Source organism: Camelina sativa, chromosome 3, assembly GCF_000633955.1.
Source record: "Camelina sativa cultivar DH55 chromosome 3, Cs, whole genome shotgun sequence".
Classification (NCBI taxonomy): domain Eukaryota; kingdom Viridiplantae; phylum Streptophyta; class Magnoliopsida; order Brassicales; family Brassicaceae; genus Camelina; species Camelina sativa.
Genome location: NC_025687.1, coordinates 16,364,301 through 16,392,119, shown reverse-complemented (window position 1 = coordinate 16,392,119; position 27,819 = coordinate 16,364,301). Strand labels below are relative to the sequence as shown.

The following is a 27,819-nucleotide window of genomic DNA, read 5'->3' as shown; positions in this document are numbered from 1 at the left end:
GGTTTTTTAAAAAAAAAAAAAAAAAAAAAAAGAACTTGTTGACTTTGGTTTAACTCCTAATGTCTAACCTCATTCTAACGAAATATATTAAAAATGACCTACTGATTCCTTTTACTCTAACCAAATTTGTTTGTTTTGGATTCTTAATCCTAAGTCAAAGAGTAAGCTTTTGTAAACTATTAATCAAACAAAAAAAGAATATCTCAAACTGTTTCGTTAAGATTTAAGAACTAAACACTGTGTAGACACACAAACTGTTTCATATTCAACGAATAATATAGACATTAAAATCACAACGAAAGAGCCACGTGCATTGTCACGTCCCCAACTTTGTAATTTTTATAAACAAAAAAGTTTGTTTTGTTTTGTTATTTTTTGTCTTCTTATCTGAAAAAAAAAACTCATTTCTCACTTCTTCTCATCACCACCGTCTCTCCCACTCAATCTCTGTGTGCTTTTTTAATTTCCTCGGACGACGTCGAGAGATCCTCGAAATCTCCGGCGATGGGTGGTTGCGTCTCCTCCAATTTCTTAAATCCGACAGATGAAAACTTCTCTTCTCAGATCAACGCTTCAACCTTAAGCCACCATTTCGTCAAGCTAACTTCAACCACTTATGGTCTTCTCAATCTCGACTCTTCTTCACCTTCTCTTCCTCCGCCTCCTTCCTCCTCCGCTACCTCCGCTATATCTCCGATGACTCCGCCTGAGAGGTTTACTATCGACGGTAAGGAGACGATGGTTGGTAAGTCTGAGCCGACGACGACGGAGGTTATTAGCTTCTGGGAGCTAATGTCAGGTCTCGACGGCGGCGATACTTGCCGATTCTCTCCTATTCCGGCGAAATGTAATGTCTCCGATGGTGGTGGTCGAGTGATGATGGTGAACAAAGAGAACTCCGATCCTAATTTGAAGAACCCTAGAGATTCAGAGAGCGATTACGAGGTTTTGAAACCGTTAGATCCGAAATTAGCGGAGGAAGCAGAGAGATTGTGCGACGGCGGTGAGGATCGAGTTGTGATTTACACGACGTCGTTGCGGGGAGTGCGGCGGACGTTTGAGGCGTGTAACGCCGTGAGAGCTGCGATTGAGAGCTTTGGTGTGGTGGTATGTGAGAAAGATGTGTCTATGGATAGAGGATTCAGAGAAGAGCTTTCGAATCTAATGGCTCGGGAAAGAAGAGACAACGGCGGCGGTGGTGATGATTCGTCGACGGCGGCGGTGGTGGTGTTGCCGCCGAGGGTTTTTGTGAAAGGGAAGTACATTGGTGGAGCAGAGGAAGTGATGAGTTTGGTGGAAGAAGGTTTGCTTGGAGATTTGCTAAGAGGGATTCCGAGGAAGAAAGATCGGTGTGGAGGCGGTTGCGGTGGGTTAGCGTTTTTGCCGTGTTCGGAGTGTAATGGGAGCTGTAAAGTGGTGGAAGGATGGGGAAGTGAAGCTGTAGTGGTCAAGTGTATGGAGTGTAATGAGAATGGTCTTGTTCGTTGTCCCATTTGCAGCTAAAAGACACTGATCTCACTAGTAATAATTTGGGAGTTACATCTAAAAAATTGTAAGATAAAATGTTTTTTTTCTTTCTAGTTTCTTTCTTTTTTAGAGTTCTCTGTGTTTCAAGATTATATATATGCTTTGATAGAAGAAGGAGGCAAATGATCTTTGGTTATTATGGTCGAGATACTCTAGTCTTTGTTTGATGGTGGTTAGTTACAAACATTACATAAATATCCAATACAAAGCCTTTTGTGTTTCTCAGAGTTCTTTCTCTAATAGTTTGGATTGAGATTGGCCACATTATAGGTGAGGTCACCATGTGTTTGGGGACTTGAAATCGACTTGGTTGTAAGATGTTTTTGACTTTGCCAAACTTCATTTATATGCTTTGTTAGCATTTTGCAAGATGTTTTGTTCATGAGTAATTCGTTCGCAGTGTTTTGGTTAAAGAGCTAAACGACACATTGCACAGTACTAAGTAGCTCACAGACCATATAAGATTTCCACTTGAGTTTAAAACTCTAATCAACTTGTACAAAAAGGCTAATTGAATGTGTAATGATTGTTTGGCAACATGTTTCCTTAAATATACGTGCAACATGTTTAGAACCACAAGAAGGTAGGTTCGATATATATTGGATTGAGTTTACTTTAATTGTGTTTAATTTATTAAACAATTGTGAAACACTCATGTGATCGTTGCTGTCTTTGGATAAATTTGTTACATTGAATTGAATGAGATAAATGATATGGGCGTAATAGCAAACGGAGCAGGGTCGATCTAGTCTTAATGAGACTATCGAACAAAGGATAAATGCTAAGTAAAAGCCGTTTACAATTACAGACAGATAATTATGACTGTGTATGAAGGTTATTATTGCATGAAAAGTATCCCAAGAATTACATGTAGCATGAATTTGGTGGAGTATGTATGATCAATCCCTTGCTATAAGAATTTGAGTAAGACCGAGCAGACGCTTGCAGCCAGATTGAAATTGGGTGAACTTGATTATGAGCTATCTAGTCAATACTTAAGTAATATTCATGATTTGATTGAGGAAACATGAATGGCGTGACTGATTGGTCGATGCGTGTTGTTTGAGAGCGTGATAATGACTAATGTGGATGTGAATGTGAAAGAGACGAGTACGTAACAAAGATGAAAGGAATCCGTGAGCATTTTGGGTTTTGGCTATTATATACAGTACGCAACTATTTAACTAAAGTTAGAAAATGTGACGATGTAACTAAGGATCAAAGATGGTAGGAATTCATGAGCATTTATGCATCGGCTAAACTTTTGTAGATTGCTATGACGAAACCTCTCTTTTGTTGATATACAATTTCACGACTGGTCTCTTCTTTCGAAATCGGAGTTGGAATTGTTCATTGATGACATGTAAAGATGCATCTTGGGTTTAGTTTTTGTTTATTTATCTTAAATTGATTTTAAACAAATAATTGGCTTAAGACTTAAGACAATCCTTTAACAGAAAGGAATCTAAAAACCTCATCCCGACCTAGACCATGAATGGAGTGTTATACAAAGTCCTAGAAATTAAGGAGTAATCTATGAGTGTGAAAAACTTCGTAAGAAGATGATAAGGTGAGGAGGACTTTTTATGAGGTGTCTATGTAAGAAGTAAATATAAAATTTCACTGATAATATTTTTAAATTTTATTAATTTACACATATTTTTATATTTAATTTGGTATATGTTTAAATTTGATTTCAATCTTACACATTTCATTTTGCAATACAATTTAATTATCTGTTTCATCAAAATAAATTAGATTTTAAGTTTAGGCAATTCATATTAATGGATAAAAGCTAAAACTTTATATCAAAAATAATATGTTTATCATATCAAATCTATATCTTAGTTAATATTATAATAACTAAAAATAACAAAACATAATTAGTAAATAAAATAAAAATCCACAAATGTTTTTTGAAAAACCAACATTGATCAATATACTTTACTCTTGTCATGATCATGTTAATGACTAATTTTGAAACTAAACTTTATATAATAAGATACGTTGTACCATACAAATTTTTAATATGTATGATATGTAAATATTAATATTGTCGCTATAACATCTCTTATTACTTTACAAAATAAATAAAAAAAAATTTTAAACCAAGAAAATTAAAGAAAAAAAATGTTATCTTAGAAAAAAATTTGTCTAGGAAATTAAATCAATCGTAAAATAAAATACACAAACAATGTCATTAGTTACATGTTTTAATTTGAAATAAAGTAAATATATATGCATTATTTATAACTTCTATTTTCTCATCATAAATAAAATTTTAATACTATATACATTGAATATAGTGACGTTTTTTTTCAACCTAACATTAATTAAAATAAAACTCCTAGATTGGTTGCCCAAACCGGAGTAAAGTTGTTTACATAAATCGTTTATGACAAAAAAAATTTAGAAGAACGAGTTAAACAATGAATCTTCACATTGGACGTCCTTGGGATATTGGAAATGGTAAAATGAGGCAATGAGGCACTAAGTATCTGGAACTCATCAAGAAGCTTAGAGAAAACCGGCTAATCTTCCAGAGCTTGCATCATCGCTAGTAACTCTGCAGAATCCGTCTCAAACCTCCGACAATCAATTCCTCTGGAAAGGATACACTCCATCATTGCCCATTATAATGCTTCTAGCTCCGAATGGAGTGGGGATGCACTGCGACATTGGCATTTGGAACCTATAACTAAAATCTGATTCTCATCATCGTCACACCACCATCCTAAACCTGAATTAGGTTTCGTAGCTTTCCACTTTCCACGAACCATCAACTTCACAATGAATAACCTGACAATGAATATACTGACGTTTTTATGTTTAGTATAACACGGATAATACGGATAATGATGTAGTAGATAAAATAATGTAAAAATAGTTAAATATCTTTGAGTAAGATAAACATCACGACGAAAAAACCTAAGACAAAATTGTCTAAACATTTAAATATAAGTTGACTTTAACAAAAGAAAATCGAATCTAAAAATTATTCTTTATTAATCTATTAAACTTTCATTAAGATAATAAATACTATTGTATTTCCTAACATTACTAGTTCTAATGTAAGTTGTGAAGTCTTAAAATATGTGGTTCGTCAATTGTCACCAAGATATGTGGTGAATATTTGTCGGCATAACCTAAAATTTGAGATAGTTTTTACAGATAATGTAGGCATATATAGGACCTTTTTCTAGTATCAGAAAGTTTGAAAACTATGTGACAACTAGTTTTTGGTAATTATGAGACATGACTTGCCATCTATATTCGTATCTTATGAGTTCCCATTGTTTCATTTTTTTTTTCTTAAATCAGAGACAGAATTATGACCCTCAATAAGAAAGTTGTTATGAATAAAAAAAAAAACTTACCGGAAACTCGAAGACTTCTTTACATTTTATATGGTTGCCTTATTTAGTAGTCACTTATTTACTTATCTAGGTTAGTTCATGAAATTATATGATTGATCAAATATTTTGAAAAAGATCAGTATTAATTTAATTGGTCCATTTTCACTAGTTGAATCGGCCTCTTACCACCAACAACGCTCCGTGTCGATTGCATCTCACTGATTCACGTCATGCAACTAGCTAGTGACACTGTTGAATTTGACTCATTCGAACCAGCAAATTGGATCCATATTATCTTGTGCCTACAAGAATTCTCTGTCCATCGTATCAGTCGGCTTATTTCAATTTCTCTTAAAAACTTTATTAATTACGAGCCTCTTATTATCCTACATTCTGCATTTCTGCTACGTATCAGTCGGCTTATTTCAATTTCTCTTAAAAACTTCATTAATTACGAGCCTCTTATTATCCTACATTCTGCATTTCTGCTACGTAAGAACAGTTCTAACATTGTTCTCTTGTAAAATATTTCAAAATTTATAATTAGATAATTAAGTGGTACTAGTAGATGGATTGTCCCATTTGCACTAAGTGTAGCGGTGAGTTTTGTCACATTAGACGTATTGACATTCGAGAGAAGTGTTATCAGAGGAAACAACAACTTCATTTGGTGTAGCCATGGCCGAGAAAAGGAGAAGCAATGAAAGAGAAAAAAAGAAAAGAAAGAAGAAAGGAAAGCAGCGGCTGTTTTAGACGGAAATTTTTTTTTTTAGGTTTTTGGATCTTTTACAGCTCTGATACCATGGGTTTGATTGGAACCATAGAGCATTAGCATTATGCAGCATAAGCATTAAGGTGCATATGCTCTAAGTAATATAACACATTTAGTTGATTGGTATAGTAGTAGAGTATTAGATATTATATTTATATTAATATATGACATTAATTAAAAAAATATAATTTAAATGTGCTTCATTATTAAAATTAATTATCACTCATTGCTATATAATTTTTAAAAAATATATTTTACATCTAATAAATTTAATAAATTGTTATATATGTAAATGTATAATTTAATAATTTTTAATTATATATTTCTAATGTAACACATTAATTACAAATAATTAATATATATTATAATTTTTTTATAAAAGTTTATATCTATATTTGCATTTTTAATTTCAATAAATTTTTAAAATATATAATATAATAGATTAAACTAAAATAAAACAATAATATATATTATAAAAAATATATCCACATTAATATTTTAATGTATAAAATAAATTATTATATTATTTTAAATAATAACATTAAGTAGTTTCCCATATATTATCTTATAACAAATAAATTTATCTTTTATGAAATCATAATTTTCTATTTTTACAAAATAAATTAATTATTTAAAATGATTTTAATATATATTAATATTTTAGAGTTACATGCTTGGGAAATGCTTCGAATCAGAGCATACAGGAAGAGAGCATATGAGAGCATCTGCAGCTTCTAAATGCTCCCTTATATGCTCTCCTAATAAATGTTGATTGGATGATAAAATTAAAAAAACTTCTTCATATGCTCTTCCAATCAAGGTCTATGTAGAGAATGCTGAATGATATATTTAGGTTAATGTCTAAAGAGTATATATACATCTCAGTAATAGGGTTTTTCCTAATATTAATTACACATATATTCTTATTATACATAACTTCTAATACACATCTCAGTAAGAAATCTAGAATTTCAAACGGAAATGAAAAGATAAAACAGTTGCACTTGCACCAAAAGTTGAATCAATTATAACGAAGCGAGAATCTTATTATGCTGTCGTTAATTATTTGGTACACTTTTACTTAATTAGATGTAAGTCAAAAAAAATATCACTTCATTTATCATACGTCAAAATGACAATGATACTTTATCGAGATAAAATTCCCTTGTCATACGTGACTTTTGTTTTGTTTTTGTTTGTTTTTGTCATCGTCAAACGTGAGCTTTGTTTATACATGAATTTAACAACACTAGGTATAGTCTGATCCTATAATCAAAAGCACACTACGTTTGACATGACACAAAGACTCTAACCCGTCCCGATCCATGTTAAATCCTACAATTCTCAGGAGAAAAGGAAAGATGAATCCGATGAACCATGTTTATGCTCACTTATAAAATCTCTAACACAGATGCAAATTATGTTCTGGAGGCGGAAGATGGTTCATCGAAACCTCAACTAACATATCATCCTCCTCCTAATCAATATATCACAATTCTTCCTACTTTCATATGATTCCAACCGTATTACGAGAAACACTATTATTGTCCAAATTATATATTGGACACATATCATATCTAGGTCGGGTTGTTCCTGTAAACTTAAATTTGGCTAGTTTCGTTTCTTTATCTTACTTAAAACATTAAAAGGTTTTCGAAAGGACTAACCTATTTTTGTCCTCCAAAAGATTTTCATAACCATTATTTGACAGACAGGCACAAATCATGTCGAAAGAACGAGTTATTACCAATAGTCACAGTCTACCTTGGTTAGCTATTCATCAGCGGTTAAGTTATAAACCTTATGTTCACAAGCGATCAATCGCAACTGATGCTCATTTACAACTAACAAATTAAACTATTGTGATATATGTCCAAGATAACTGGATGGACGAGGCAGCCTCGGCCCTCCATCTTAGGTGGTTTAAGAGAAAACTCTCTTACACTTCCTCTTTTCTAGTGATTTTATAATCATTGATGTAATCTCTACTTTCTCATTTTATATTCCAAAACTGTATGACTTAATTGTCATAGCTATGTACATGCATTTAATTTATGCATTTTCAATAGAATACCTCTTTTTTATTTAAAAAACATTATTTTCTGATAGTTTTTAATAACTGTAACATTGGAATACATTATACATACAGCATATATACATTCAAAAAATAATTCAGGAGATCTAAAATATTACAACCGTTTCCGATAGTGTATGCATGTCGGAAATGTATATGTAGACCAAAAAAGAAAAAATGAAAGACGAAAGAAGTTAATTTAGGGGTGTGGAAAAAAAAACTAAATGGAATTGACCTTTATAAACATGCTTACTAGTAACAGTAGTCTAGTAAGCAATCGAAAGAGTCTTTAGTTTCATAAATTTTATGATTATAATTTTTAAAAGTCTTTAATTTTCACGTATTGAACCCCAATACCAAGACATGATTATATAGAACTAGATTTTAACCCGCAGTACACCGCGGGACAATATTTTTACAACAAATAAAAATTAAATTTGAAAAAATTGTATTTGTTTGTTAATTTTGTTTCTTTTGTTTAGTGTCTAAGATTGTATAATTGTATTTTAATTGTTAATTATAAAATTTGATCAGTTGTATACCGTAGACACGCGACAATTATTTAGTTTTATTTATACTAATGCTAGATGAGGACCCGTCCGATCTGCGGGTTTAAAGTTTTATAAATGAAATTAAATTTGTTAAAAATTTTGTTGTATTTTATATATAAATTTTATTTTTGTTATAATACACTGATTTATATCTATTTGTAAATCTTTTATGTATGTTACTATTAAAAGTATATTTTTTATACCTAAATGTACTCTTGTATGTTACAAAAATATTCTTTGCCACCACCTAGAAACTGTCTATATAAACACATTAAGCCAAGTATATTACTTTCACTTCTGCATACTTTTTTAATTACTGAATTTGTTGGCTCAAAAAACATTTTGAATAAAAGATATATTACATAATATATTAATCAATGATGTATCATCATAATAATGTATGACCACCATGGAGAAAACATCGGCTCCGCCTTCATCTCTTATGGAGAGAACCTTATGTCCAACCTCCTCCACCATGGAGAGAACTTTGGCTCCGCCTTTCTCCCTTAGAGAGATAACATTGCGTTCAATCTCCTCCACCTTCCTCCCTTGCGGAGATAACTTTGTGTCAAACCTTCTCTACCATAGGGAGAACCTCGGCTCTGCTCTCCTCCTATGTGGAGAAAATATGTTCACGTCTTTTTGCTATCTTAAAATGGCTTGTTCCGACAACCAATGAAAGTAAAAACAATTTTCTAACTTCACAAAAAATCTTTTGATAGTATTAATGTTAAATTTCTAAATGTATTTGGCTTAATGTGTTTATAGATAACATAGTATACTAATCAATGATGTATCATCACAATAATGTATGACTGCCATGGAAAAAACCTCGGCTCCGCCTTCATCCCTTATGGAGAGAACATTGCATCCAACTTCCTCCATCATGGAGGGAACCTTGGCTCCGTCTTCCTCCCTTGGAGAGATAACCTTGCGTCCAACCTCCTCCACCTTCCTCTGTTGGGTAGATAACCTTGTGTCCAACCTTCTCCACCATAGAGAGAACCTCGGCTCTGCCCTCATCATGTGTGGAGAAAAAATGTTCATGTCTTTTTTGCTATCTCAAAATAGCTTGCTCCGACGACCAATAAACGTCAAAACCTTTTTCAATCGTCACAAAATCTTTTGATAGTAACTAATGCTAAATTTTTTAATGTATTCGTGGAAGTGTCTTTGACACACCATGATGTAGCCTCTGTCTCTGTAACGCTTCAACCGCCACATTGTTTAGTGAGCCCATGTCTACTCTCAGTCCATGGGCCCACCTTCCCAAGTGGGCCATAAATTTATTCCCGGCTTGTGGACCAACCCATATTCGATGGCCGGTTTGTTACGTCTGGAAGTCTTTAAAAACTTGGTTACCGACCTTACAAATCAACAAATGATATTTTCTTGTGTTTTGTCCTCACTCGCACAATTTCGACAATCACTTCCAGAAAGGTCACCCATCATGAAGTTCTCTCAAGACCCTTGACTGAAAAAATAAGTGCATTTTGGTGACGTATGTGACTAAATCAATTCTTTTAAACATTTCCGCAAACCAGGGTGTCAGAGTCTTTGAGCTCCTATGGATCTATCAACAACGATTTATTTTTTTCCAATCTATTTATCTATGTTTGTTGTATGCTTGTGTTTGATTAGCCTATTTATCAATTCATTAGGTTGATGAGCTTCTATTTGTTATCTCCCTTTTGGATTGAATGAATAATGGTAACATTTATGTTTGCAAAAAAAAAAAGGTTTATGACCAACCAATCAAGGTTGAGAAATTGAAAAAAAAATAATTTGGCATAATTAAAGAAACAATAGAAAATTATAAGCATGCTAATATATGAATCTCAAATCATTCAAAGATTAAAATACAAATTAAAACAATCTAAAAATACTACAATAAAATTTTAAAATACAGTATTGGAAAAATAAGACTTATATATTAATCTTTTTTTTTTGTCAACATATTAATCTTACCTATTCCCAACTGAAATAGGAGAAAATAGTAGAAAAATTTGGTTTAAGAAAACACATGTCAAAATCTTGTGAATGACTAACTTTCAAAACCCAACTTTATATGATAAGATAAGAGACTTTTTTATTATTATTAACAAATTTAGTTTTAATACTATAGAAGTAATATATATATATATATATATATATATATATATATATTATTTTGTTTGTGTATGTATTTTGTATATATATAATCATACAGATAAATGAAGAAGAGGGTCTAAAGACGAAGGAGACGAAGATGACTCCGTGAAACTACTCCAAAGATCGACATTATCAGCATTATTCCAATGAAGATCCCATCGCTGCATCATTGTATCACCATCTTCTTCTTCTTCATCAAAACTCTTACGACCACACGTATGATGACCATTGTTCAATTGCCAAGCCACGAGCCGGTCAAGACTAGCCCAGTTACTGCAAACCGGTCTGCCGGTTATCTTCTCTTTAACGTTAAAGGGATCGAGTTGGTTTGGAGTCATGAAAATTTGGTCGACCTGGCTCTCAGATTTTGGTGTCTCAAGACTTGGGAGTTGCATGAATAAGACATCGTCTTGAAGTTGAGTTTTGGTAGTCGTTTGGCTCTCGGGCATGCAAATGTTAGAACCGGTACGGTTCATGCAGAGAAGAACATGGTCTAAGACGTTGCCGTTTTGAGTGTTGTGAAAAGTGGGCCTCATTTCTTCCTCCGTGTCGTCAGGTGAAGAAGATAGAGTGATTTTAGGACAATCGTCGATCTTTTGATAGTTCTTCTTCCTGAAAACTCGACATACCACCCAACCTTCTTCGTTATAACTCATCGGATCTTCGGTTAGGACATCAGAGTAGCCCTGTGATAAATGGAACAAATCGATCTTATAAAATGCAAAATGACATGATGAAGACGTAAATGCGACTTTATATTGTTTTCTTTCGGAACAATTCGATCTTGTTCGTTCAATACTTGTTGGATGCATAGTATAACCCCTTTATTTATTTTTTAATCAACAACCAACCCTTCTTTACAAACTTTATATATATTAAATGTACATATGTTGTGATAATTATATTAAAAAAACCATATAAGCTATTACTTTATGCGTAAATATACTTTTATAGAGAAATTATTATCTTTAAAATTAGGATCATGTTCGATTACTTTAATTGCACATGCTAAAAGACGGCTCGGCTCTAGTACATAATATTAAATGAACCAAAACCTTTTATATAGCATGAAACGAGTCTAGCTTATTCTTTGACCTATGGAATCTGTTTCTTCCAACCTAAAATGAATATTGATGATAGCTATATATATTATATATATATACTCTTACATTAGTCATTGGAGTATCGTCGAGGCGATACTCATGCATGATCCAATCGGATTTCTGACCGTGAGGAGCTCTTCCTTTGTAGAACACGAGTGTCTTCCGCAATCCAATCCTTCGGACACAACTACATATGATCTTGTCACGTCCCGTAGCTTTCCAGAATCCAGCAACTGTTGCCCGGTTTGTCCTGGTCCCGGTTGGATACTTTTTGTCTTTGTGGCTGAAGAAGTACCAGTCGTTTTGCGGCGTCGAACCGATTCTACATTCCTCTGCATTTGCATACCAAAATGGTTCAAAATAAAGAACAAAGAAAGAGAGAAAGAGAGATAAAGTTAGTAGAAATTAGTAGGGTTTCTTGTATAAAAAACCTTGAATATCCCAAGGCTCAAGCTTGTTAAGATCAACTTCACGAATCACATCAAGGTCGATCTTTTGAGAGTTAACTTTCTTACGGAGATAATAATGGAGAAGTTCTTCTTCGGTGGGATGGAATCTGAAACCTGGAGGCACTTTTGATTGTCCATTAATCGACAGATTTACCTTAGTATCCGCCATTGATGATGATGGCGATATCTTTTTGTTTTGTTTTGTTTTTGCTCTAGAAGAGTAGAGAAGCTGTATGATTATAAGTGGAAATGGTTACAACTTAGAAACAAGAAAGCAAGCGATGAGATCATTTATAATGGTGGTGGGACTCAACGACACATAGCCCCCAAAAGGGGGAAATTATTATTTAAATAAAGAAGTTTGGAAATTATCATGCGTTAAAGTATCTTTATGGAATTAATATATAATTTAGTAACATATGTCCTATGTTTAAATCGAATTTGATCATACGTAGGTTCTGACGTAAGACATATTTCTTTTGACGTGTCATGTCATGTCATGTGTAATGTATAAAAGGGAAAAATACTATAACGTAGATAAACAGGTTTAGTGGGGGATAAATCTTTGTTTTTCTTGCACTTACTTATTGTAGAATTTGAATTTCATGTGTGTTTGGTCTACTAATAGATGGAAAATATAAAGTATTAGATTCTTATATAAGAAAATGAATGTAAATTATCTTCTATAAACATAATTAAGAAGCTACATTGAAATATTTCCCAACCATTATTATAACTGACGTCGTCTTCTAAAAGTTTATATGTGTTTGGTATGCTCGTCGTTCATTTTCATGTATCAGCAAAAATGCATTACAAACTATTTTAAAATCTATCATTTTCTCTTATCATTTTGTGCCAAGTATTCATCACTTAAATATAATTTATTATATTTCCGTTTTAAAATTTTGTTTTTAAGTGAAGTTTTCAAGTCTATATGCAAAATATTATATGTGTTATTTTTACCATTGTTATTGTGCAGTACGTTTTTTTATTGGTTGAATTAATGTAATTAATAATAGTTTTATGTAAAAAAAAAGTAAATGAAAATTTTCAAATATGTGTACTTAAAATATTATTTAAAATGAAATAGAGCTAGGGAGTATAATTCTATAAGATAATGGGTAACAAAAGAACTCTCGATGTTAATTTATAGTTATAGCCTTATAGGTGTAATTCAGTGACAAAAACGTATNACCACACGTATGATGACCATTGTTCAATTGCCAAGCCACGAGCCGGTCAAGACTAGCCCAGTTACTGCAAACCGGTCTGCCGGTTATCTTCTCTTTAACGTTAAAGGGATCGAGTTGGTTTGGAGTCATGAAAATTTGGTCGACCTGGCTCTCAGATTTTGGTGTCTCAAGACTTGGGAGTTGCATGAATAAGACATCGTCTTGAAGTTGAGTTTTGGTAGTCGTTTGGCTCTCGGGCATGCAAATGTTAGAACCGGTACGGTTCATGCAGAGAAGAACATGGTCTAAGACGTTGCCGTTTTGAGTGTTGTGAAAGGTGGGCCTCTTCTCTTCCTCCGTGTCGTCAGGGGAAGAAGATAGAGTGATTTTAGGACAATCGTCGATCTTTTGATAGTTCTTCTTCCTGAAAACTCGACATACCACCCAACCTTCTTCGTTATAGCTCATCGGATCTTCGGTTAGGACATCAGAGTAGCCCTGATAAATGGAACAAATTAATCGATCTTATAAAATGCAAAATGAAATGATGAAGACGTAAATGCGACTTTTATTTTGTTTTCTTTCGGAACAATTCGATCTTGTTCGTTCAATACTTGTTGGATGCATAATATAACCCCTTTTTTTTTTTTTTTAATCAACAACCAACCCTTCTTTAACTATTTTAGGCCTTGTACAAACTTTCTATATATTAAATATATTTTAAAAAACATATAAGCTATTACTTAATTTATGCGTAAATATTTTTATAGAGAAAATATTATCTTTAAAATTAGGATCATGTTCGATTACTTTAATTGCACATGCTAAAAGACGGCTCTAGCTAGTACATATTAAATGAATAAAAACCTATTATATAGCATGAAACGAAACTAGCTTATTCTTTGACCTATGGAATCTGTTTCTTCCAACCTAAAATGAATATTGATGATAGCTCATAGCTATATTATATATATACTCTTACATTAGTCATTGGAGTATCGTCGAGGCGATACTCATGCATGATCCAATCGGATTTCTGACCGTGAGGAGCTCTTCCTTTGTAGAACACGAGTGTCTTCCGCAATCCAATCCTTCGGACACAACTACATATGATCTTGTCACGTCCCGTAGCTTTCCAGAATCCAGCAACTGTTGCCCGGTTTGTCCTGGTCCCGGTTGGATACTTTTTGTCTTTGTGGCTGAAGAAGTACCAGTCGTTTTGCGGCGTCGAACCGATTCTACATTCCTCTGCATTTGCATACCAAAATGGTTCAAAATAAAGAACAAAGAAAGAGAGAAAGAGAGATAAAGTTAGTAGAAATTAGTAGGGTTTCTTGTATAAAAAACCTTGAATATCCCAAGGCTCAAGCTTGTTAAGATCAACTTCACGAATCACATCAAGGTCGATCTTTTGAGAGTTAACTTTCTTACGGAGATAATAATGGAGAAGTTCTTCTTCGGTGGGATGGAATCTGAAACCTGGAGGCACTTTTGATTGTCCATTAATCGACAGATTTACCTTAGTATCCGCCATTGATGATGATGGCGATATCTTTTTGTTTTGTTTTGTTTTTGCTCTAGAAGAGTAGAGAAGCTGTATGATTATAAGTGGAAATGGTTACAACTTAGAAACAAGAAAGCAAGCGATGAGATCATTTATAATGGTGGTGGGACTCAACGACACATAGCCCCCAAAAGGGGGAAATTATTATTTAAATAAAGAAGTTTGGAAATTATCATGCGTTAAAGTATCTTTATGGAATTAATATATAATTTAGTAACATATGTCCTATGTTTAAATCGAATTTGATCATACGTAGGTTCTGACGTAAGACATATTTCTTTTGACGTGTCATGTCATGTCATGTGTAATGTATAAAAGGGAAAAATACTATAACGTAGATAAACAGGTTTAGTGGGGGATAAATCTTTGTTTTTCTTGCACTTACTTATTGTAGAATTTGAATTTCATGTGTGTTTGGTCTACTAATAGATGGAAAATATAAAGTATTAGATTCTTATATAAGAAAATGAATGTAAATTATCTTCTATAAACATAATTAAGAAGCTACATTGAAATATTTCCCAACCATTATTATAACTGACGTCGTCTTCTAAAAGTTTATATGTGTTTGGTATGCTCGTCGTTCATTTTCATGTATCAGCAAAAATGCATTACAAACTATTTTAAAATCTATCATTTTCTCTTATCATTTTGTGCCAAGTATTCATCACTTAAATATAATTTATTATATTTCCGTTTTAAAATTTTGTTTTTAAGTGAAGTTTTCAAGTCTATATGCAAAATATTATATGTGTTATTTTTACCATTGTTATTGTGCAGTACGTTTTTTTATTGGTTGAATTAATGTAATTAATAATAGTTTTATGTAAAAAAAAAGTAAATGAAAATTTTCAAATATGTGTACTTAAAATATTATTTAAAATGAAATAGAGCTAGGGAGTATAATTCTATAAGATAATGGGTAACAAAAGAACTCTCGATGTTAATTTATAGTTATAGCCTTATAGGTGTAATTCAGTGACAAAAACGTATATGAAGTCAAAGAAAACAAAACAAGGCGAAGAGAGCAGGGGACATGCTTTTTTCACAAGGTGTGGCACCTTACCTTCATTTCATCATCTATTCACCTCTGCCGAGTGGCCAATTCATGCATGTATATTTCAGTTTTAGCTAGCTATTCACCGTGAACAAGAAATTATAGTCAACCACTTAATTTTTTTCAGACAGTTTTACATAGTAAGTTTGTAGTAATATAGTAGTAATTCTTAGGTTATGGGAATACCAAAAAAATTTGAGGGTAAGGGGAGTCATATTTATGGAGTACAAACCATTTATGATCTATGATGATACTTACATAGGTAAGATAATAAAGGAGAATATAATCTTAAAAGAATAATCCATTTGGTTACCAAGGATCATCATTCTTACATTTGTTCAGTAAGGGAACTCCTTCATATCTAGGACCCTTGTGATCCAAGTCGTTCTCCGGAGAGTTCAAATATCAATTTCGCATGCTACTTTCATTCCTCTAAGTCTTCCATTCAACAACTAATTGAGCATATTATATCATTTTTACTAAGTCTAAGAATTTACCACTCCCTCCTCCATGCGACTAATTCTGACAACCTGACTATTGTGCGGCTAGAACATCGAAGAGTCCTCTAACATAACCATATTGTTATGGCATTACATACACAACGAGCAACAACGTCCGTTTACTATTCTTACAGTCTTCTTAACAATTACCCGAATTCTTTTTCCTGATGTATGACAGAACTGATGACCTTAGAAATTGAAATAGACTAAAAAAAAATGAAGAAAGAAATAGAGAGAATGAAAGTGGGAGTGACAGGTTGGAATATCTACTCCCAACTAAAAAGGTGATGGTTGGATTATGTACACAACATTATTAATTAGCAATATTTTTTATGCAAATGTATATTCATGTTCAACCTTATAACATCAAAATATGTGTATATGTTCAATTACGGACTTAATTATGGGAATTAAGTATAAGGATCTGTAATATGATTTACATGTAGAGGCTAGAGCAATGGCATTTTAATCGTTTTTCTTATTATATACTTATTATATGTTAAAGTTGTTACCCTACAAGCACTGTGCTTATCATTTGTCTGTTGATGGGATCTTTGTGTTTCAACATTAATAATGATGTTTTATTTCCCTAAATTCTATGCTTAATCATGCTTTTGGGTACAAAATTGATGGATTAACTAATACCATATAATCATTAACCACATTTGACCCCCCCCAATATTTTAACTTTTTCATTTCTTTATTGAAATTTTAATTGAGTTGAATGTGAGGTTTCACCTCGTAATTTGTTCCCATACTAATATTGATTCGTCATTTCGTCATTCCCTTTTGTTAAATCATGTCCCATGTTCACATGTATTGTATTAATTGAATATTAGTTTAGAACAAGATTGATTAATTCTCATTGTCGTCACATCTCAAATAAGGTTTAAAGTTTTACACTAAAGTTTGTGGAATATATTTTGGCTGTAGGTAGAAAAAAGAAAAGCTATAGAGATGTAGACCAAAATATGGTGGTGGAAAGATTCCAAAACCACAACCAATCAAACTCATTGTATGTAGTTAGATCGATATATAAATTGGAAGATTAATTTAGGCTATTCGTAGTAAAACGTATGTCTTGTCTTGAAAATTTAACAGGTAACTAAATCGCGATTGTAACATGGAAGTAAGTTCATGGACGGTCTGAGATTGTTGAAGGTGGTCCGAAGTTGATCTAGCTAGAGGAAATTAGAAAATCACTTCGGAGAACTTTGACAAAGGGCCGGGATGAAACCGTAGCCAATGTGAAAAGTTTTGTTGGGTATGCGTTCATTCTTGGTTTAGCCATTTGGTTCAAATGGTCGTGTATGGTTTGAGATAAAAATTGGGCTCATCAAAGATAAAGGTTCAAGCTCAAATGTGTTGTTGTGTTCAGCTTAAATTGTTGCAATATATATTATGTTATAAAATATCGACACAGCTTCTTCTTCTTCTTTGATTCATTCTTTTTGTTTTTTTTTTTCTTTCGGCAGAACGTATCACAAATGTGGATGTTTTAAATGACAAAATATTTTTTTTATCTTTTTATCTTTTTTTTTTCTATCGCACCAAAAGTCCAATTAATAAATACATTTAAACGGGATAAGTGTTTGGTTATATTTGCGTATGGTGTGGGTGGTGAGGCGGACTATATACTATTCCATCAAATAACGTTTTGAATGATTAACTAATTAGTGCTTAATTAATCATATCAGCCGTAGTCAATAGTTAGTAACTGAGTGAAACTACATTAGTTGTTGAAGCTCACAGCAAAGTTTGCATGTCAAGCAATTCCGACAAGAGTCTATTGTCATGGGAAGTCATGTAAATCCATGCTCATACTGACGTAACTATCCACTTTCGGTTTTTTTGTTTGTTTTGAATTAGTTATTTGAATTATTTAAATACATATCATCAACTAGACACGTCGTTTACGTAGAAGAATTTGAATTAAATTGCAGTTTTATGAATTCAAATCAGTACTACTACAAAAATAGATATAGTAAATCATATATTTGAATAGTTACAATGGCTTATGAGTAATCAAATTCTTTGACTTTTAAGTTAGATTATGTGGTTTGGATATATATCAGCCTTTTGTGGTATATATTCTTTTAACGCTATGTAACATACTAACATAACCTATTCTAATACACAAGTATGTGAAATCAGTATATCACTTGAGTTCAAAATCAAATAATTGAGCGAGATAACATCATTATTATATAGGACTTACGGCGTGAGTGGATCGACTGTGCTTTTGGGGCGTTTGGAACGTAATATTTGAATGCGACGATGTTTTTATGGTTATAGTGCGTATGTTGTGAGTTGTGAGGTGTTTGGAGAGTACTAAACTAACGCATCAAAAAAAACACTTTAGATGATTTAACTAATTAGTGCTTAATTAATTAGCCATAGTCAATGGTTAATAATTAAGTTAAACTACATTGGTTGGTGAAGCATTGTAAAAGTTTGCATGTCAAGCAATTTCGACAAAAGCCTATTGTCATGTAAACCCATGCTCATACTGACGTAATTGTCTACTAATTTCTGCATTTATTTGAATTAGAAACTACGCACGCGCGTATTTTAATGGTTTGATAAATATCATGCAAAATCAATATCTACGTAGAATTCGAACAGATTTTGATTTATATAATACAAATCAGTAATATGACAAACTATATGTATAGAATCTTGTAAGTTTTACTTAGATTTGAATAGAAAGATACTTCCACACATATATGCAATGTATATATGACTTATGAGTAATCAACTTGTATACATCGAAGGACCTATCACCAGGGGTTGCTTACAGTCTGTAAGTTACAGATAGATATTTCCAAAGCTTTCGACAATGTAAATTGAGAATTTCTAATTAACATCCTCAAAGCTCTCGAACTCTCTCCAGTGTTCATCGCTTGGTTGTCAACATGCATTCACCACACCCTCCTATTCAGTCTCTTTCAACGGTGAGCTGAATGGTTATTTTCATGGACAAAAAGGATTGAGACAAGGAGACACTATCTCGGCCCCGCTCTTTACTCTGGTAATGGATATTTTATCCAAACAACTTAATGAAGCAGTCCACCTCAATAGACTTCAACCTCACCCCAAGTGCTCTGAACTCCTCCACTACAAGAAAATAAGTCTATTGTCACGTAATATTCCGTCACAATAATTTTTTTTCGTCACAATAAAAATATTGTTACGAAACTGTGACGAATGGTGAATGGTTACAATACAATGGTCACAAATTTTTTTTAGTCACTAAAACGTCACAAGAGTTGCGACTAACTCATACGTATCTATTTCGTCACCAAATGTAACGATTTGTAAAGGTATCTAAAATGTCACAATTGCTTACTAAAATTATCGTCCTAAATACGTTTTACTTCATGACCGAAATCACGTATCAAGTTAGTCACTGTTTACGACGCCGCTGTAGTCTCAAAACGTCTCACTTAGTGACCTGTAAAATGTCACTTGCCCGTCACAACTACTAAGAACATGTATCAAAGACCGTCATTTATTATGACAAAATTTTAGTCTCAAAACCGTAATGCAATTTGTTACTATTATTACATTATAATGTTTAGCTCATGACGTCCAACCAGTAGTATCAAAATAATTACAATTAATTATCCAAACCATCGTCTCCTATTTTTCTTAATATTATATTTTACTAAATTATTGTCACAATAATAATTAAATAGGCTGTATATCAATAATTACAAAAAATATATAATAAAAAAAATTATTTATTTATAAATTAAAGTAAACAAAACCAATATGAGAAAACCTATTATGAATAAACAAAACAAAACTTAGTTAAATAGCAACTCCATGGAAACTTGTGGAGACATAGATGTTTTCAAGTGCTTGGAAGACATTTCTTGAGGAGTAAATTGTCATTATGACTCTTTTTTAATTTATTTACAAGTTCTTCAATTCTGTGGATTAATATTCTCACTTCTTCTTCAGTAGGTTGTGGGAAGACTGATGAATCATCCAAAGACATAAAAATTTCATTTTGCATTGACTAGTCCAAATACACGGCCTTGTCTTCATATTTCAGCAATCTATAAAAAAAACACAAGTATATGAACATTGATATATATTTTAAACGCAAATAAGAATAGTAAATTTTTAACTCATCAAAAAATATGTAGCTATGTATAATTCAGTCTATAAATATTACCTTAACATAAATTTATTTTTCTCCTTTTGGGTTAGACTGTCTATTGCCAAACCCTCACTGTTTGAAGACTATCTCTTTGACAAGTGTTCTTGCACATGTTCATCAAATTTTTTTGCAATAACTCTATATAAATATAAACAAATAAATATATACGTAGATGGCATCACAACAGTTTCTTCAAATCAATTTAACTATGTGACATCACTTCAAATCCTTTATATATACTAATATATAGATCGATTAGAATAGTCAAACAGAAAATCTATATACATTATATACATCCATTAGATTAGTCAGAACCAAATCACTCCGCAAGTATATATGCTGAGTGACAATAAAAAAAGATGACAGTAGAAAAAGATAATTTCAATGGTTGATTGCATAATATAGATCTAATAATTCAATAAAAATATGGCCTCTAACCTTTGCATACTAGAGAAACAAAGCGGCAAGAAGAAATAGTAATCTAGTTTTTAGTTAGGGTTACAATTTAAGTATTAGGTATATCCCCTATATAATACAAGGGAAGTTTTAGGTATAATAAATATTTAGTAAGTTTTAGAGGGAAATTCTAAAAATTACTAAATATTTCAGAAAATTTAGGCGCTTTTTGAGTGCTTAGAAGTTCTAATTATTAATAAAAATAAAATCTTTTCTAAAAAGTAAAAATCTAGTTTACAATATCTTAAACATCTTTCTTAAATTTAATTAAATAATAATGAGACTATTTAGTCGGCTCCTATTTAAACATAAATTCAAAACAGCTTTAAAATAATAATCATAATTCCTTACATGTTTTTGTAACCAACTTGCAATTATTTTTCTCTAAGCAAGGTTAGATTATCCCCATTTATGCCAAGATTAGCAGCAACCATGATTTCATTGAACAACCTACATAAAAATATTAATTATTAAGAAATATAACACTATTTTATGTTTAGCCACTAATTAATTTAGTTTACAAAAGAAAGTTTTTAATTATTAGTTTGTATTTACCTTAATAAAATACAATGATCATTCTCTATGCAAAACTATATTTAACTGGTTAATCAATGTTTGACAAAATGTCATAATACCATTACAATTGTTATTACTTAAATTATCATAAAAATTTTGTTACTGTTTCTGACAACTTTTTGTCATAAATTAATCCGTAACCGTAGTATTATGACTAAACAATTACGAATTTGTTACAATTTTTTTCTTCCCAATAGAGTATCTAAAATGTCACAAATATGTGACAAATATTTTGTCTCAAATAAATATCACTATTTATGACTACAAAATTGTAGTAAAACCGTCACACTTTGTTACAGTTAATAATATCGACACCATTTAGTCGCTAATAGAGACAATTTTCAGTGACGATTTAATTCGTAATAATCTTGCGACAAAATAATTACGAATTTATTACTAAAAAAATGTCACAACATAGTATCTAAAATGTCACATATTTGTGACCAAAAAAATTCGTTTCAAGCAAACGTCACAATGACCCCTTTTTCTTGTAGTGCTCATCACGCATCTCAGCTTTGGAGATGATCTTCTAGTCTTCTTCAATGGTGAAGAGAGCTCCCTTGTGACCAATTTAGAAGTCCTATCTCAGTTCAAGCTTGCTTCAGGATTGGGGATTAACCTTCAAAAAACCTGTCTCTTTTTAGACAACATCGCACAACTGGCAACAAGACACAGCCTAGTTCATGGGTCTCTACCTGTAAGATACCTCGGAGTCCCTCTAATCCCAAACAAGCTCTCAGCTTCCGATTACCAACCGCTTATTGACAAGGTGAAAGGAAGAATATCATCATGGACAAACCGGTTCCTATCTTTCGCCGGAAGGCTACAACTCCTCCACTCAATGATATATAACACCATTAACTTCTGGGCATCGATATTTATGCTCCCCAAAAGATGTCTCGAAACACTGGAACAACTTTGCAATGCTTTCTTATGGAATGGGGTTACTTCAACAGCTCGAGGGACAGAGGTCTCCTGGGAGGTTGTTGGCACCCCTAAGGCAGCAGGAGGTTTGGGACTAAGAAGACTAGCTGATTGGAACCAGATTTTTGGTTTGGAACTCATATGAATGCTCTTCTCGCAATCAGGCTCGCTATGGGTTTCCTGGGTGAAATCTCACTTAATAAGGGGCAGGAACTTTTGGGAAACAGATTACAGATCAATCGGGAGTTAGATATGGAGACGGCTGGCAAAATTGAGGAACCTCACTAGACCATTTGTTCACTCCACTGTTGTGTCTGGAACCAGCACTCTTTTCTGGCATGATAATTGGATAGAGTTAGGACCATTGATTGAAGTTATTGGTGAAGGAGGACCCCAAGCAACTGGAATTCGTCTTCTGTCCTCAGTTGCAGAAGCGGTAAATGGTAATACATGGGCCATACCAAGGGGAAGGAATCAATTAGTACATCTACTCAGAACATGCATTCAGAATCAACCACTACCTGCAGATCCCACTGGACATGATATCTTTACTTGGAAGCTTACACCACAACAAAACCAAGGGACTTTCTCATCGACTAGGCTCTGGAAGCATCTTCACCCGACGGGTCCTCCAGTAACTTGGCACAAACAAACAGGTTTGGTTCAAGGAATGCATCCCAAAGATGGCCTTCATGACCTGACTAGTCGTTCTCAACAGACTAACAACAAGGGACAAATTGCTGAGTTGGAATCTACATGTTCCTGCATCTTGCTTACTCTGCTTATCTGGGAATGAATCAAGAGACCACTTATTCTTCCTGTGCCCCTACTCCAAGATTCTATGGACTGACTTTTTCGGACAAATGAATCCCCCACCTCTATCGACTTTCACCAGCTTGTTGCTTTGGATAAAGAACCCCACCACCAATAGAAGACTAAATGCAATCTCCAAACTGCTCTTTCAAGCACTCCTATACAACATCTGGAGAGAACGAAATGCCCGTCTACATGGCTCATCCTTACGATCAGAGAACCAACTCAAAAGAGAAATTCATCTGCAGCTCTGAAGAAAGATCACAGCGCTCGATGGAAAATACTTGCCCTCAAGTCCGACAACACCATCCTACCTCACACTATGGTTCACCAACTTTCACAGTTCGTAGCTTCAATATATATATTTTAGCTGTATCTCGTTCACTCTTGGACATATAAACTCCAGAGCAATGCTCAATGTTCTAAGGCTCCTTCGATTAATATAAACCGGTATATAAAAAAAAAACTTAGATAATTTAGATATTAGATTATGTGGTTCATAATTTCCAAGTGACGAGTCGCAAAAGTATCGGTTTTTCTTGCTTCTTCGTTTAGCCTGTTGTATTAGGCTAATCGGCTAGCTCTTTGAGCTTCATTTACCACAAACGTGTTAAACTCTTTTCTTGGTTCTTTGATAAAAGATACCCAATTTTCTTGTTAGAGCATTCTCAAAGAAACTATCAGCAACATAAAATAATAAAACAATAAAAAGTAAGGAAAATAAATGAAAGTCGGTTATGAAATTCTCTGCACATGATTAGTTTTAGCGTTTTTATATTAAATTAAATAAACAACTAAGTTAAATAAAATAATACATAACTCATATACTTTCGAATTTACGTAACATATAAAAATATAATCAATTATATCAACTGAATTTGAATTGAAATCAGATAATCCTTGAGCAAAAAGTAATCACGTTATTTGATAATGCTGATACAAAAATATAGGTAAGAAAATAATGGGAAATGCAGTAAAATTAAGCGTTTGTTGGGTGGGTATACAATGTATATCGCGTAGTAATACTATACGAATGTGTAGAGTCAATCATCTCTTGAGAAATTTAGCGATCTGGAGAATACATCGAAGAGATTTTCCATCACGAAGCAGCTGAAACGCATCGTTGATCTTCTCAAATGGAAGCTCATTGGTAATAAAAGGTTCCAATTTCACGACCTACATATCGAAAGATTCCAATTAATCTCACCAAAACACACAAAATTTAATTCCTTTTATAAAATCAAATAAAATAGAATAAAATATTATTGAATCGAGAGATATAAAAATTTCAGACCCCTTTCATGCATTGTTGAGCAAAATTAGGAAGTTGAGATTTGGGCTTGAAGCCGCCAAAAACAGAACCGGCGATTTTACGGCCTTCGAAAAGCTCCATCGGGTGAAGAGGCAATGTTCTTGGCGTCGGATATATCCCCACGAGCACCGTCGATCCCCATCCCTATCATTGTTTTGAATTAATTTTCATATTTTCTTGTTTCTCACGTAACAAAAATTAACTCAAGTAGAGAAAAAAATCACAATTCATATTGTTACAAATTAAACACTTACGGCGTGAGTGGATAAAAAGGCTTCACGAAGAACATCAACGTTCCCTGTGCATTCGAAGCTATAGTCCACTCCTCCTCCCGTTATCTCTCGTATCATCTTTTTTATTAATGTTATCAAAACCAATTTATACTAAGTTAATTTAGAAGTGTTGGTTATATTTTTTGTGTTATGGAATTGATATAGTACCTGATGAACTGGTTTAGTTAAGTCCTTAGGGTTTACGAAGTCTGTTACTCCCATCAGTTTACCTGCAATACTCGAATTGAGTTATAGGGTAATGTAACTCAATAGTATTATGGATATGGTCGTGGATGAAAAGAATACTATATGGAACGACGTAGTAATAGTATGATTGGTGTTTTATGAAAAGAAAAGTTACTCTTCTCAAATTTGGAAGCGTTAGCATCAACACCAATGATCCTAGAAGCTCCTCTTGCTCTTGCACCTTCAGCCACCTTCATTTCTCATTCATGAAATATATATTTATCATTTTGACTTTAAAAAGGAATGACTTCAGCTAACTATAATCTTACAGCGAGTCCAACAGAACCCAATCCAAAGACAGCAGTGGTTGTTCCTTCCTTCACTTTTGCAGAGTTCCAAGCTGCTCCCACCCCTATTTTTGTCAAATTTATAACAAGCAAACACATCATGTGAATTCACGCTTCTTAATAATTTGTTTTTCTTTGTTTTTACCATTTCAAAAAAAAAAGAAAGATAAAACTTATATATAAACTAGAGGTGGTCAACGGACCACGAGAATATGTAACATTAAAATCCAAATTTATTTGAAAAAGACAAAGATAAATAAATGGTGTTTTGGAAACCAGGGTAGTCCAATTGATAGGTATATATAGGTCCCTTCCTCCTTTGTTCCCTAGCTTAGCTAGCCCCAAAACTCACTATATTAGCTCCCAAAAGAGATAAGATATCCATTTTAACCAATATTCCTTTAATGGTAAAGACTATATGGACACAAATCCATGAATTCAATTGCTGTATAGGAGTAATTAAGTAACTAACCAGTGGAGACACCACAGCTCAAGAGGCTCATTTGCTTGAGAGGAGCATTAGGGTCGATCTTGACAACGCATGCTGAGTCCAAGACGGTGTATTCAGTGAAGGTGGAGGTGTTAAGGAAGTGATAAATGCGTTGGCTCTGGCTCGAACCACCGTCCTTGGTTGTGGTGGTTGAGAATCTCGTTCCTCCATCATTCACCATCACTCTCTTCATTGGATCTACCTGATATTTCTCACAGAGATTACTCTCTTCTTTCGTACACACTCTACATTCACCGCATTCTCCATTGAAAGTCGGAATCACATAGTCTCCTTCTTTCACATCTTTTACTCCTTCTCCTACACTCTCCACAATCCTATTAAACATATCCCCAAAACATATAAAAATATGTTTAATTAGCGTCACTGGTGTGCTTGTAAGAAAATTAGATATACCCGACAGCTTCATGGCCAAGAATCCTTGGAAATGCTCTTTCAGCTTCGTTCTTTTACACACAAAAATAAAATAAAAAAGATATATTTATTAGATTACAATGGAAATCAAGAAGCATGCATGATTTGTATTGCTTTGAATATAGGTTCATGAGTACCGTGCCGTTCCAAAATCCTAGATCGGTATGGCAAATGGAGGAGTAAAGGATTTTAAGCCGGACTTCCAATTTCTGAGGTGGATCGACGCATATTTCTTGTATGACGAGCGGCTCTTTTGGACCCCATGCAACAGCAGCTACAAGCATCAAAATACAATTATCATTATAACCATAATCATCATCATAATGATAAGAAACTATCACATTGGTGGTGACAGGTGAGCAATTGAATTATTATACCTTTGCAAGTGATGACCTTCCCTTGAGTCTCCGCCATGTTCTTTTTATTAGATATCTCTTTTATGAATATGTAGCTTTATTTATACAGAACATAGATCTACATATTTCTAAATATAGCCAGGATTTCGAGTCACATGTATCGAGTCAATAATCCCGAGAGAGGTGGGTTTGATAAGAAGATTGATATCACCAATGAATCCCTTTACATAAAACTATTGTAATGTTTATCTCAATTTCAACCATAGGCTAGTTAAAGACCGATTTAGCCGATGGTATCTTTAATTTGTGTTCCGACCAACTAACTTAATTTTTTTTTTCATGCAAAAATTAAAACTATTTATCTTCACATAAGATCTGTGAACCTTAACATTAAATACCGTCATTGAAAAACCGCCATTATTCATGATTTAGACAGCGTCACGTCAATGTTATGTACATCGTTATCAAATATTTTGTGTTTCAAACGTCAATGAAATTTTAAATAGAAGTTTTATATAAAAAAACTAAAACAAAATAATCGCAAATTTGGTAATGTATGGTGGAGAAAAATAAGTGGTAGGTTATTGCGGGGACTACTTTACTTGATATTAAATGGCTTGAAATAGCACATCAATCATGCATACAAATGGACAGAGTCTGGTCTGGTGATAGAAGTGGCTAGAAAATTGACCATGATATGTAATTTATGTGCAGTGTGCGTCAATAGCTTAAAGCCTTAAACCCGCGTGTGGCGACATTGGAAACTCAAATTTTGGTTCGGATGCTTTACATGTGGTGGACTTGCTAAGAACTCTTTACCATATAGTATTCAGCAAAATTCGAAATTCTAGTGGTTAAATTCAAAAATGTATTTAGAACTTAAAAATCTCTTAAACCAAGACATATGTAAATAATAAGGAAGGAAATTTAAAAAAATTGAAGTAGAAAAGGTCTCTGTAAGTGAAAAAAAAAAGAAGGTTGATGTAAGTGGAGCAACACATTTTGCGTGGATCTTCTAACTAACCACAGGAGTAACCAAATTAATATGAGCGTGAGCGTCTGTTATGGGAGTTAGGAAGCCAAGACTTGTGAGTCTTTTATAACAGTAATTGAATCTTCTTATGTACCGTCACATAACGCGATTTTCTCTAGTTTTTTTTTGGATATTTTTATAGTTTAATCAGTTCAAAATTTTGCAAAAAAAAAAAAAA

The 27,819-nt window shown here is 33.1% G+C and overlaps 3 protein-coding genes across 3 annotated transcripts; 1 reads left to right on the top strand and 2 right to left on the bottom strand.

Moving 5' to 3' along the window:
* Positions 399-1,754, top strand: LOC104777302 (uncharacterized protein At3g28850-like). Its single transcript, XM_010501522.2, has one exon. The coding sequence runs from the start codon at positions 505-507 to the stop codon at positions 1,501-1,503; it is 999 nt and encodes a 332-aa protein (XP_010499824.1). The 5' UTR covers positions 399-504; the 3' UTR covers positions 1,504-1,754.
* On the bottom strand, positions 10,462-12,306 carry LOC104777301 (NAC domain-containing protein 12-like). Its single transcript, XM_010501519.1, has 3 exons — positions 11,966-12,306; positions 11,601-11,866; positions 10,462-11,117 (listed from the first exon to the last, which is right to left on the bottom strand). The coding sequence occupies exons 1-3, from the start codon at positions 12,150-12,152 to the stop codon at positions 10,482-10,484; spliced, it is 1,089 nt and encodes a 362-aa protein (XP_010499821.1). The 5' UTR covers positions 12,153-12,306; the 3' UTR covers positions 10,462-10,481.
* Positions 24,111-26,899, bottom strand: LOC104777300 (alcohol dehydrogenase-like 3). The gene is made up of 10 exons (XM_010501518.2): positions 26,630-26,899; positions 26,390-26,526; positions 26,235-26,284; positions 25,803-26,155; positions 25,313-25,395; positions 25,159-25,234; positions 24,966-25,027; positions 24,780-24,875; positions 24,508-24,669; positions 24,111-24,389 (listed from the first exon to the last, which is right to left on the bottom strand). The coding sequence occupies exons 1-10, from the start codon at positions 26,664-26,666 to the stop codon at positions 24,261-24,263; spliced, it is 1,185 nt and encodes a 394-aa protein (XP_010499820.1). The 5' UTR covers positions 26,667-26,899; the 3' UTR covers positions 24,111-24,260.

Excerpts from the sequence above, each read along its gene's own strand:
- LOC104777302 (XM_010501522.2), top strand. The coding sequence starts at position 505 with ATGGGTGGTTGCGTCTCCTCCAATTTCTTAAATCCGACAGATGAAAAC.
- LOC104777301 (XM_010501519.1), bottom strand. The coding sequence starts at position 12,152 with ATGGCGGATACTAAGGTAAATCTGTCGATTAATGGACAATCAAAAGTG. Across the intron at positions 11,867-11,965 it reads TGAGCCTTGGGATATTCAAG|AGGAATGTAGAATCGGTTCG; the intron begins GTTTTTTATACA and ends ATGCAAATGCAG. Across the intron at positions 11,118-11,600 it reads ACGATACTCCAATGACTAAT|GGCTACTCTGATGTCCTAAC; the intron begins GTAAGAGTATAT and ends CATTTATCACAG.
- LOC104777300 (XM_010501518.2), bottom strand. The coding sequence starts at position 26,666 with ATGGCGGAGACTCAAGGGAAGGTCATCACTTGCAAAG. Across the intron at positions 26,285-26,389 it reads TAGGATTTTGGAACGGCACG|AACGAAGCTGAAAGAGCATT; the intron begins GTACTCATGAAC and ends TGTGTGTAAAAG. Across the intron at positions 24,390-24,507 it reads CTCAACAATGCATGAAAGGG|GTCGTGAAATTGGAACCTTT; the intron begins GTCTGAAATTTT and ends TTCGATATGTAG.